General features: G+C 41.6%; 1 protein-coding gene across 1 annotated transcript in view; it reads right to left on the bottom strand.

The window, feature by feature from the left end:
* Positions 1-3,033: 3,033 nt before the first annotated feature.
* The window catches only part of mink1 (misshapen-like kinase 1), a 31,246-nt gene continuing 21,092 nt past the window's right edge, over positions 3,034-13,187 (bottom strand). The window contains exons 16-31 of the mRNA XM_085420346.1: positions 12,808-13,074; positions 12,424-12,503; positions 12,203-12,306; positions 12,011-12,102; positions 10,760-10,911; positions 10,534-10,651; positions 8,548-8,664; positions 8,172-8,283; positions 7,819-7,968; positions 7,527-7,670; positions 6,922-7,056; positions 6,686-6,786; positions 6,410-6,559; positions 6,174-6,333; positions 5,953-6,092; positions 3,034-5,631 (exon numbers count right to left, since the gene is read on the bottom strand). Of these exons, the coding sequence (XP_085276472.1) occupies positions 5,548-5,631; positions 5,953-6,092; positions 6,174-6,333; positions 6,410-6,559; positions 6,686-6,786; positions 6,922-7,056; positions 7,527-7,670; positions 7,819-7,968; positions 8,172-8,283; positions 8,548-8,664; positions 10,534-10,651; positions 10,760-10,911; positions 12,011-12,102; positions 12,203-12,306; positions 12,424-12,503; positions 12,808-13,074 (2,106 nt within the window). The 3' untranslated portion in view covers positions 3,034-5,547. The remainder of the gene's footprint in view (positions 5,632-5,952; positions 6,093-6,173; positions 6,334-6,409; positions 6,560-6,685; positions 6,787-6,921; positions 7,057-7,526; positions 7,671-7,818; positions 7,969-8,171; positions 8,284-8,547; positions 8,665-10,533; positions 10,652-10,759; positions 10,912-12,010; positions 12,103-12,202; positions 12,307-12,423; positions 12,504-12,807; positions 13,075-13,187) is intronic.

Raw genomic sequence — 13,187 nt, 5'->3', positions numbered from 1 at the left:
ACAGACTTTAGGTACATGGAAATGTCTGGCGGATGCTTTTGTCTTTAGACACCGGGGGGTGCTGCAGCTCATTCTGCATCTCTGACTCAGAAAATGAGGACTGTGAACCAAAAACAAATCTTGAAGAAAATTTGTTAAATCTATTTACAAGTTAGGCTATGAAGACTGAGTAGTGCCTTTTGTTAAGTGGACCCTACACAGTTGCTTCGTAGTAACAAAGGAGGAGTGACAGGAACATGAAGTCCAGGCAGACTTTTAGCACCATGATGTGGCTGAACACTGAAGTACATCTCACTCCGTTCACTGCTGTTGTGTGATACGAAACCGATGTCAACTGCAGCCCTCGCTGCAATAATACTATAATTCCCTACTGGGCATTTGTTGCAGTGCAAAGAAAAACAATTCAAACAGACTCAAATGCGATCAAGGTATTTTATTTTTCAAACAATCTGTATTAAGACATGAATTCATTCAACACAATCTTGAAAGTTTAAAGTTTAGTCTATGAAATACAATCTGGAGTTAATCTCTCACAAGGAACACAGACGCGCGCGCACACTAAAACATTGCAAAGATGTCTTTCTAAAAAACGAACCAAAAAGTTATTGAAAAAGAACAGGAGATATTGTGTTTCTGTCCAAAGAGCCACGTCGATGTAGAGCTCCCCATGTTTTGATCTGCCTCACTCCCCGACTACAGCTGCTAATCCTGTCACACGGGATTGATTAGAAATATAAGTTAGAAGAGAAGAGTGCCTCATGAGATGATTATCTATCAGCCATTTATCGATACTTAAGAGTTCACAAAGGCAGTTTTTGGATTACATCAAGCGTCCCAGCATGTGATTGTGTTAAACCGACATTTTTTTTTGTGTATGTGTGATTACAAACAAAAGTGAGAGCACAGAATGATTTTTGTAACACACAAACTAGCCTATGTTAAGTCTGCCGAAGGCCACTGGAGAATCACGACCTGCAAGTCACACTCGCATGGACAATTTTGAAACTCTTCAAACGCTTGTATTGCTTTAAATTAAAAAAAAGGAAGAAAGAAAGACGAACAATCCTCCAAACCTACAACTCAAGAGTCAAATCACACAAATTCAGCGGTCAAGTCTGTCCAAGCTTACGGCCAGACTGACGCAAATCTTCCCAGAAAACTAATGAGCTGTGAGGTTCAGGTCTTTTAATGGTCGTTGGCACAAAATGAAATAGCACTTTCACAGCTTAAGGTGCATTTAGGGAAATCATCAACCATAACCACTCGTCCGTCTTCCAGACCGCAACACCATTAGAAGATTTTCTGCTGCACGAAATGAGGCAACAAGCTGAGTGTTTGGGAGTGACGCTCTCGGTCGGGTTGGCGACAAACGTTTGTCAAAAGGCTTTCATGGTTAACGTTAATAATTTAGCTGCAGTGCTCTCCAGAAAACCTGCCAGCACAAACCATGCAGTTAAAATGACGAGAGTTAAGTGATGCTATGGCTTTTTGATTTTGTTTACATGGAAGTGATTATTTTTTTGTGTATGCAGGATATTTCACGCAACTGCGAATGGAGTACATTATGGAAGTTATGTGTTTAAAAGAGGGGAAAACGCACTGATTTTACACATCAAAGCTTTGCATACACTCAAGCTTGAGCTCTCCTACAATTTGGATGATTTTCATCTTTTCATAAGCCGTCCATCATGCTATATGTGTGAAGTAGCCAGATTCATGTTTAACACTTCAGAATCAGATCTTTTTATTTCCAGGCATGCATCCACTATCCTGTACACTGAAGCTCCCACAATCACACACTGCAATTTCAGTTAAAGATTCAGGTGTGCAAAAATGTAGTCTCAAGCAAGAATTTTTGTCGGCCTTCAGCCCCGAGCAGCGCGACCCGACATCACACGAAGCACCTACTGACACCAAAAACAGACTCTGACGTGTAAAATCAGTGGAATTACTTTCTATACTTCATGAAAACTAAAGATTATTGGCTCGTTTGTGGCGTGTGAAGAGCCGATGACCCCACACCACAGACTATTGGGCTCCTAACATCAGCGTACTTCTGTCTTCAAGATCATTGCGATCATCTCCTGAGAATATTATCAGCCTGTCACACCTCTGTAGGCCATTTACACCAGAGGGCAGATCCAACCTCAAGTGTCTGAATCCCAGCCACATCTGACTCCTCCGCTAACAACAGACATGTATGTTTCTGTCTGGATAGATTTTTAAGACTGTCCACATATACACACACAGTTGTCTCCTGCTTAGCTATAACAACTCCTAATTACACCCGGACTAGTTTAATGAATGACAGAATGAAAGGGGAATATTTGGTGGAGGGGGGCAAATAAAATATCCCATCTCTCCGTTAGACTCGGGTATAGCTTTGATCTCTCAGCCTTAAAATACATTGTGCTTAGATTAATAGAGCGGTACACACTTTCATATAAATACAAATCTGTCGTATAGATGTACATTCACTTTTTATTTCTCAATATAGACTCTTTTACATATTTTATAAAATAGGCTTCTCAGGATAAGTCACGCTACTCTCCCCACTACAACATTACACAATCAACATGTTAAAGAAGCGCTTAGATCACCTGTGCAGAATGAACCTACATTTTTAGGAGCAGACATCACTCACACACAAACACACACATACACACACAGTTTAACTTGATGTGTGCACATTAACTTTTGTTTTTTCCTCTACATATTCATGGCTTTACTCTATGCTGGCTCCTGCTGTGAGTACATCCTCAACACGTTACACTGGATTAACTGGACATATATTAACTTATCTGTTATTGCAATTCTCTCAATAGATTCTTGTCTGCTGATTATTTGAAGTTAGAATATATGTTGCCCAAAAAATAAAACAGAAAGAAAGAAAGAACAAAGAAAAAGCATTTAAAGTCCATTTAAGAGATAATATGGATTTTACTTAAGTGCACTTAACTGGCACAGGACATTAATCTTGACGAGGGAGCAAATATAATTGTGCCTCTTCTTCGTGTGATTTCAGTAAAGAGATTTTTGGGGGTGGGAGCGAGGGGGTGGGCATATAGGGGTGGGGAGTGGGCTCACAACCCTTCCAAAAAAAGCATCTCACCTTCCCGAGTCCAAGGCACTGCTTTAACTGTAAACATGGCAGATTGATAAAAAATAAGGATTTGATCATAGAAAGCACAAGTGCCAGAGCTCCGGGACGATTGTAGTTGTAGACGTTTGAAAAGTAGGTCATGGCACATAAAAGATACTTAGGAATAAAAACACATTCGCTTAAGGGGAAAACAACTTTGATACAGTACTATATAATCTATTTCAATGGCTTACATGCACACCAAAGTATCTGTGTGAGATATACTTGTAAATGTATGTTTGCTGAAGGTGCTTTCCATGCCCATTTATCGCATACTCTCAGAAAATTAACCACCTATTTATAGAACTTTCGATTAAACGCTCTGTCCTGAATTTACACTGCAGTCTTGATAGCCTTCTTCGTTTTTTAATGAATAAAATATATCTCCTTAGCTTAAAGAGCAGGCTTTAACAAACCTTCCTACAGATCACTGGCTAAGATTCAGTTTATAATTCTTATAATATTTACATAATAGTTCTTGATGTACAAGTTGGTGAACAAACAGCACATTTTCCCAGCAACCACGCTAAACATCCACCTCTGGCAGTGCAGTGAACCAAGTGACTCACTGAACAAAAAGCTCCATTCATCAAGCCTCTTCCTGATAAGGCTGCCTCATGCTTGTACCGTAGTGTTTGGTGTAGAGGAACAACCAATCTCTCGCTTAAGCAGCTTCCTGAAGTCTAATTCCCCTTAAAAAAATTAACAAAATCTAATCTATGCAAAAGAAACACAGAATCATACCATAACACCACTAACTCACATTTTGGATTGGTATATTGAAAGCAAAATATTGGTTAGTGATCTGTAGGAATAGTTTCTTGGTCAGCATCCATAAGCTCCTCTTTCCCTTTGGCCTTGCTTCAAACCTCTGCTGCAAAATATATACGGTGAACTTTGGCAGAATGTACAGATATAAAATATATTAAGTCTCGTGAGTTTCAGCTGTGCTCTCCAAAGTGCCTGATGAGATGGAGCCCTCTGCGGTACAGCAGAGTCCCCATTAATCGAATCTTTCTACTGGCCCAGGACAAATATGACTTCTATCACACACAGAGGGCTGTTCTACCGCAAATGCCTGGACAAACACTTCTCACGAAAAAAATCCACACTAACAAAATAGTCTAAGAACTAAAATATAATACAGTAGAGTAGATCAGAGTGGTAGGAAGGTAGCAAACCCTCCTCCCGTGTCTCACTAACATCCTCCTCCTCCTGACAAATCTCCCGTCCCCTCTCTCCCCTTCAGAGTTGCCGTCATACTCCAACACTGCTAGCCAAATATATGAACTCCCCTGCTCAAAACACTCCACGAGAATAGTATATATTGCAATATAATGGCAACGTAATTACAGTAAAATTAAAAATACCAGTAGGCTAATACCAATACAGAATCACTACATATAAATATCAAATTTGTGTAGTTTTGAAAATCTATGGAAACAAAAAAGTTTAGATACAAGCCTGATGAGACATACAACTGATCGTTTCGCCTAAACTACAAAAAGGCAAAGCAGGAAGTTTTCACCGTACTCATTCTGAGTACCGTATAGTATGGAGACTTCTGATTGATCGTTCAAAGTGAATTTATTCTGTTATTGAAGGATTTTAGGCTTATTTGCCAGTGATTAAGAACTGAATCATATTTTGGTTTGGTCAGAGAAACAAAGTAAGAGTTCCTTTAACTGTCTACTGTAGATTTAAAAAAAAAAGAAGAAGAAGAAGAAGAAAAAAAAATTTAAACAAGCTACTTCGCCGGACTTTGTCCCTTTGTAATATGTTTGTAATAATTCTTTGAGCCTCCCTGAATCTGTAGAAGCCTCAAAATAACCAGGGGCCACGAGCCGTTGCAGGTGTTTATCGTCTCACGTCGGCTATGCAAGAGGCCTGCAAATGATTCGGATCCAAGTCTAAGGTGCTATCTATTTACAGCTTCATTTTGATATATACCATTAGTAAATAATGCCTTCCTCAAAAGTACTGGAGAACCATCAAGGAATGTTAACATACTTCACAATTAGGAACTAAATATTTACGACTGAACACGGGTCCACAAAGAAAAGGAAATCAAGACAAGAATATATACAGTACAAATGAAATAGATGGTATCAACATATGAAGCTCATCGGCTGTTTTTCACGGTATCCTCGAGGGAGAATGTTTTCACGGGGTCACGGTTGAAACTGCGTCTTAAGGAGTGTAAGTTGGAATGGATTTTTAAGATTGTTTTTGTATGTATCTGTGTGTGTTGTGTGTGCTATGTGTGTGTGTGCGTGTCTCTTTGGACTATGAGTGCTTGAGTGTGAGCTTGCTGGAGAGAAAAGAGAGAGTGATGTTCACGTTTGGTGCATGCGTTAGCGCAAATTTCGGATGCACTTCTTGCTTCGATCCCTGCTGGGGTCCTTTCACCAGTTCATGATGCAGTTTCTGTTCAACGTCATGAAGTAAACCTGGCTGCTGCCTCCGGACCGCACTGATGCGAAAAACACCTGAGGATAGACACAATCGAGATGCATGTTATTCCTTTTTAAAGATGTTACCAACAAGCTGCATCCAGGAGCTGATCAACGCTGTTAAAAGGTGTTAATGGCTGGGACGGTGTGCTGGAAAGGCACTCGAGGTAATCACCGATTCACATATAAATAACTCTTTGTGTATCTCATGAGCTTCGGGGTTCTGGTGACAAGATTACTTTCTTTCAGGGTAGCTGCACACCTCTGCAATCAGTGGCTAAGCTAAGCTAATCAGCTGCAGGCTCTGTGTTCATACTAAAAGCAGAGTTAACCTTCTACAAGTGTTTCTATGTTTACCTTATCATTTCTCTCGCAGAGGAACTTCAGCCGCTGAGCTCTTTTGTGCATAAAAACACCGTCCAAGTGGCCAGTCTCCACAGAGCGGATCTCAATGGCCTTTTCTCCCCAACCCATGATCTGGTTTGAGCAGATATGAGCTGCAGAGCACAGTGTAAGGTTAGGACCGGATTAACCAGTTACAGTCTTTACAATTCAATGCTGCTTGGTGTGACCCGTACCAACAGATGTAGGCATCTCGCCCCACTGCAGGACAACGTCCTTTATTATGCGCCCATATGTGTTGACGTAGACGCCCTCGTCCTCATAGCACAGCAGCATCTCCATGCCGTCTGAGCTGGGCAGGAACACGATTGCGTGTGGTGTCACTTGGCTCTGGATCTGTTTGAGATAGAAACCCGGAGGGATGAGCTACTGTCTGCTTTATATTTTACAAATCGTTGCCGTAAAAACTTACGTGAACGGGAATATAAATATCATAGTTGTTTCCAGAATCCACATCAATGGCGTGGAAGCCAGCGCAAGATCCATAGATGACCTTCAACCTCTGGCCTTCCTCCACTGTCAAGTCGACCAAGACAGGCCTGTGTGGCAAATCTGAAAAAGACTGGTTTAAAGGGGTGGAGGGTGATAGGATGCAGAAAGGGAGAATGAGAAGATAATCAACTTGAACCCGCTTCTGGTTGACTGCCCTTGCATAACTAATCCAGCTCATACGAAAGGGGAGACTTACCTTGAAGGCCATGAATTTGTGATAAGGTTTGGGCGCCCAAGCATAAACTTCCACCGCATTCTTCAAAGCAATCACCAGGAACTTTATCCTCTCGTATTTCACTAGACAGAACAAGCACAAGGCCATCTGACATCAGACACTTGTAATTAATAATTTACTGTGCCGAATGCATTCATCACCAATTTCTCAGGAGTTTAATAAAGACCACGGATAAAAAGCCATCATCTGTCACTCACCCACTTTGTAGTGTACACAGCCCTCCATCTCTCCCACTGTGGTCCAACCCTGCTTCTTTTCTACCTCAGGATCATTGTGGAGGATTTTATTCCTCAGCCATGCCAGGTAGTAGACACGCACTTTGTTTTTCTTGCCTTAATAGATGCACAGAGAGAAAGATCAATTATAAATCTGACTACATTATAGTAATTATTTAAGTGCATTTATATAATGTGGTTACATTATTTTTTTTTTATCCTGCAATTAAAGGTCGGGAAATTACAAAATGCCACTAATGGCACAATTAAAAATGCACGTTTTTCAGCCACAGCAACACAGTCTTCTCTCAGTCTACTTGCCTTTTTAGACTTTGGCCTCACAGAAAGGAAATTAAAGTTGAAGGGTCATTGTTTTTGACATAGCAGAGGAGACTCACAACATATGACACAGCTGTCAGTACAGTGAGTGAATAAAAAAAGCAGTGAGAGACAGCTTTGTAGGGGATAACAGCCAACTTTTGTTAGTATTTTCAAATGTAGAAAAAAGAAGCTTGTTTATCATCTCATGACCAAAGGACAGACAAACTTAACCAGCTGCAGCAACAGCAGTGGGCAGCAATTGTGACCTGATATGGTGATGAGCAGGTTGAGGCCCTCCAGGACGTCCATCTGCTGGAACCTGCGAGAGTTGATGAGGGGGTACACCTTGCCCTGACCACTACGATCCAGTAGCTTCAAACCATTCTCCGTGCCTACCAAAAGGTTCACACCTAAAGACAGACACACACACACACACACACACACACACACACACACACACACACACACACACACACACACACACACACACACTTCGGTAAGAGTGTTTGCATTTTGCATTGATATTTTTTCATTAGTAAATACTGAACCGGGTCTTACCCCAAAGTGCAGCGCACAGGATCTCAGAGTTAAACCTCTTCTTATACTTGCGGATCTCTGGTGTGTCATTAGGAGGGCGTGTGTTGGTGGGATTGACATTCACCATGGATCCTTTCCTCACTTCCATCTTCAGCTGATCAAACCTGGAGCCTACACATAGAAGGAGCAATGGGAATGGCTTATTTGAAGAGGGAAAACACAAATCAGTACAAAATACATATATACTAATGTTTCAATAATCCTATTTTAAATCAACATTACATCCATTATCAAGTCATCAGACTTATTTTTGTAAATAAAGGAAAAGTATTCTGATGCAAAAACAAGGTTAAGGTAGTGAATATTTCGCTCACCACTGACAGATATGTTATCGCCTGTACCTCCTGGTGACTGGTACATCCCCAGATCCACAAAGGTAGTGAAAGAGGATTTGCCAGATGCCTTAACCAAACCTCTGGACTGATACTGGGAGAACAGGATGTGTGTGTTAGTTGTATATTCTTGTTTAAGTCTACATTTCTTCTGAAAATGTATTTTTCTTCCATCTCCAAGTGTTTTAAGTGCTTGTGTGACATCAAAACAGCTTTAAGAGCTGCACTACTGATATTTGTAAATGCATTCAGTTATGGGTGAACTTCGTGACTGATCTGATGGTAAATGTGGAACACATCGGGAGGGAGGGGGGAGGAGGAATTTAGGGCTGATATACTTAGCATCAGTAACACTTACATCGTAAACAGAGTCCTTCCCAGGAGAGGAGTGAGTGGCTGAGTCAGTGGGGGAGTGAGAGGGCTGCACCACATCTGGCAAGTTAGTGTATCCGTTATGGCTGCGCTTCTCTGGGGTCTTTCAGATGAAATAAACACAAAACAAACAAACAGAATTATTAAGTATTACATAATGATATGACAGACTCAGATTAGGATAATCTGCTGCACCAGTTACTCAGAAACATTTAGCACATAAACAGTGACTCTGACTTTGAAAAGTTACTTTAAATGTTCAATACTGTAACAATCAGTAATGGACATCGTGCAGTTTTCTGTCTCCATTATGTGAACGACCCCAAAATCATTATCTGAGTTGTAAAGGTTCTGTCATGCACAACCACTGGATGCTTTCCCAGTCGAATTTCTTTCAGGAAAAACTGAACATGCATGAGCTGTTTAAAAGCCACATTAAGGAAAATGAGTAACAAAGAAAATAAAAGTCTAAACTGACAGGAACCTACATGCACAGCCATAAAAGCTATTCATTAAATACAAATTTATCATAAACTTTTTCACAAGTTTATGATAAATTACACCCTATATGTCCTCAAAACGGTATCTTACACATACTCGGGAATGAATGAATGAAGAATCTCATCTGCACGCTGCTATAAAATGTGATCCTGTCAAGATAATATTTGACGTGCCCCGCCAGGCTGGAGGACTGTCACTGTTCTAATGTGTCGCAGAGGGATGTGGTGCTGTCACTGGAAATGGTTTTAGGATTTGCATTAAAAACTGAAAGCATTCAACATAAAAGCAATCAACATTCTTCCTCTGTGTGCTCAGTGTGTTGTGTATGTCATTTTAGCACCAATGGCAGACTATTTAATAGCACCATATATTTCCCTGGTGATCATTAGTATCCCTCAGATGGTATAAAACATGGACGCAGCTTCCAGGTCAGAAAAATGAAGCCAGTGCAGAAGTTTCTTAACCCTGAAGGCTACCAGATGGTGATAATTGTGGTTGCAAAAAGACATTCTGTCCTACAGAAGCATATGTGAAATCAGCATTATCTGGACCTCTGTAAACCTTCCTCATGAGTTAACGATGAGCTGTTTTGGGTCATACTGAATAAAAAATTAAGTCTAGTTTGTAAATCTTTGTCCCACTATGTCTCAAAAAGGAGAATTATCTTGGATAGACTCATTTCATCCCTCCCTTCCTCCCCATCACATCCCTTTTTTTTTTCTTTTAACTGAAATGGAGACTATAGAAACGCTATTCTCGAGGCTTCAAAACACAACATTAGAAACCAATCGATGGCATCATGGTAAAAATGTCCTCCTTTTATATAACTGTGGCCTGTCACAAATATACATTTTGTGCACTTTCAAACTCACACACATATGCACAAAACTACTGCACTTCGTTAAAAGTGACAACTCATTATGAGCCATCTGGAAGACACATGCTGTCATGGCTGTCTCTCAAAAAAAAAAAAATCAAAAGACATTTGACAATCTAACTCGGGCTGGCTAAAGGCTGTCTTCAGGCAACATAGACACTAAAATAAAAGGAGTTAAAAAAAAAGAATAATTAAAGTTACTAACAACAGCTGTGCAATACAGAAGCTGTGGTTTCACAACCTCGCAGTCCACTGTTACGCGACACAGTGTTGTACGTGTTCCGGTTTCTGATTCACTTGCGAGTGCTTGTTAAGCACTGGTGCAAAATGTGGAATCTTCTTTGCTTTCAGTGCATTGATGAAATCTGAAAGCTGCCAACATATTTATTTGTGCATGTACAATGACTCCACATTACATAATGTCTTCTTTATTTGGCCATTTGTATACACTGTATATGTAAAAAAGTATAACACTGTTGACGTGGACCAGAGGCTCTTGTCTTCCTGCTTTACAATATTCTGTGACACAAACTGTGTTGATTTCTCCGTGAACTCAATGCATTTTAAGCATCATTACATATACAGATGACTCACCCTCTGTACCAGCATGGTCTGATCCCCATAGCCTCCAGCTTGCTCTCCTTCTCCTGCCTCGCCCTCATCTTCATGAACCACCATGGTGTTGACTGAATCAGTGTCTGCATCTCTGTGGCTGAAATCAAAAAGGATGTAGGATGCTGATTTTACACAAGCAGGTTACTCTTCATTTAAAAGCAAAGCTCACACTGATCCCTGAATTGTAAGTATTAGTTGGTGTTACCGATCTGTGGGGCTTTCTTCCTCCTCTGCTCCCTCGCCGCTTTCGCTTTCTTCGCTACTCTCGCTGCTTTCCGAAGAGGACGAGTAATCGTTGGCTTTGACTGGAGGTCTTGGCGGCTCCTCGGCACGCTCCTTGGCAAAGAGGCCGTGGTCCTGCCAGACAGGATTGCACATAATCTCAGCTATCAAAGAAAATAGCAGCTAACACGACAGCATTACACAGTATGCAAGTGTTTCCCATATACTGCCTTTATTTGGTATATCGTTTTTTCCTAGTGGCACACAGACCAGGTCGCTGTCGCAGTGGCGTTTGCCCAGTCAGACCTGGACTTCACCATGTTGGACTGCAGCTGGTGAGATCCAGTGTGAGCTGGATCTCAAGAGCGAAGCATGTGAGTGAGGGTCACTCGACGAGCCTACAGAGCTGTCGAAGCTGCGGCCTGAGATGGTCCCATCGAAATCAGATCTTACACAGCAACACTAGCCTAATAAACAATAATATTTAATAATAAACCTTGAAACGCGTGTGTGCTTCGTTTTGTGTGCTCAACACAAGCACACCTTCCCAAAGCGAAAACTGCTGCTGCCACACATAAATCTAATTCTATGGGAAACACTACTGATAAACAATCCAATCCAAAGACAGCTGGTAAGGCAGGCATCGGGATGATGAGCTGAAAAACAGCAGCGATGCAAATGACTCATAATGGATGCAGGTGTTTAGTGAAAGGTGTTCAAACTGCAACAGAATACATGCAAAGTCCTTAGAAAGGATTTTACAGAAGGAAGTTCATTTTATTCCAAGAATAAAATGAGATTTACGTGATGAAAGCAGGCAGTGTAGGGCATGCCTTAAATTCTGTACAAACACTGACAGTAAATGCAAATACCAAGTCATGCAGGAGCATCACAAGCACAGAAGAGACATTGATACTAACCTCCCCTATAGCTCTCTTGTAACTCTGCACATTTAAGGTAAAGTTAAAAAATAGGGATTTAAAAAAAGAAAGAAAGAAAAGGAGCAGCATATATCAGTACTGGCTCAGGAGTAAAGTTGAAGTGAAGAGAAAACCTCGAGTTAGTTTTCTATTAATTCATTTACAGAACAGGTGCATTTAATTTAAAACTAAGCGTAAGCACAGCGCGTTAGTGTGTTTTTTTATTTTACAGATGCTTGTCTGTGGCGAGCACCCCTTTGAGTTCTGTTAAAGCTGGCTATACAAGTAGGCACAGTGAGGAAATAGCCACTCACAGCAGGACGCCCAGGCCGGGAGGAGGTTCGAGATTCTCCTGGCTTGTGACGAGGATCGTGGGAGAGAATGGGCGAATCCATTTTGGAGGAACCTGAAAATAACAACGTCACAGAGAGTAGTTATGCTTCTGAAAATACGCTTACTGCAAAGACAGTCTGCTGAGAAATGGCACTGGGGAGATGGGAACTCACTGAGGATGCGATGCCTCTCTAAACTGCCCGTCTGGGGAAGATTGGATATGATGCTCATGCTGTCTCCTCTCTCCCAGCGATCATTGCGACTGAGATCTGGATTGCTGCCATGAGGTTAGAGTGAGGATAAAAATCAATTAAATCAAGTTGTCATAGATATTTATCCTATTAAAAAGCCACCAAAATTAAAGAAATCTCAGATCAAAGCATGTCTTCAGTACCTGGCTCTTACTGGGTGCCTTATACCAGAGGTTAGGTTGGTGTTGAGAGCTGTGGCGATAGACGCAGTCCTCTGTGGAATCTAAGAAAAACAATGGCAAAGTCTTACATTTTCCAGGCAGCAACAACTTTCATGAAGACTGTGTCTTGTAGACCAACCACTCGAAGATGCACAACAGCTTTTATCATGCAAATTTATTCCTAGTTGGTCGAGTCTTCCCTAGATGTAAGCAAATGAGCTCAACGTACTACCAGCAGCTTCTCTATGAGGTACGCATTTAATGTCTCATTAATAGCTGCAGCTCAGTGAACAGTTGAGGTAACAAAAAAGTTCAAACTTAGGTTGGACGCCGACTACAGAGTCCAAAGCAGCTGCTGAATCTTACCTTGGGTGGAAGTTCTACATCTGGCAGGCGGATCCATGGGCCACGATCCTCTCTGATTTGGTGTGCCTGTGGTGCCTGGGTTTCAGAAGTGGGGTCTGAATTCTGACGCACCAGCTCTCTGGAGTGGATAGGGCGGGGTGTGGGGGTCAGGGAAGGATCCTGGGTAGGGAAGGCGGACATGGTCTTAGTGGGCTGGTCACAGAGTGACTGAGAGCGAGGGACAGGGGCAGCATAAGGCTTCAGAGGAACCAAGTGAGCCATCTGGAACTGCAGGGGACAGGAGCAGCAGCAGCACACCGGGAGGGAAGCGCAGCAGTGGAAAGAAGAGCGAAAAAGGAAGGCAGGCACAGCGAGGGTGAATGGTCGCATTTGTAGTTCAA

This window comes from Rhamphochromis longiceps, linkage group LG10 (genome assembly GCF_057381845.1).
Source record: "Rhamphochromis longiceps isolate RC_006_pf linkage group LG10, R_longiceps_female_GT1.1, whole genome shotgun sequence".
In the NCBI taxonomy this organism is placed as follows: domain Eukaryota; kingdom Metazoa; phylum Chordata; class Actinopteri; order Cichliformes; family Cichlidae; genus Rhamphochromis; species Rhamphochromis longiceps.
This window is presented reverse-complemented; position numbering and strand designations above follow the sequence as displayed.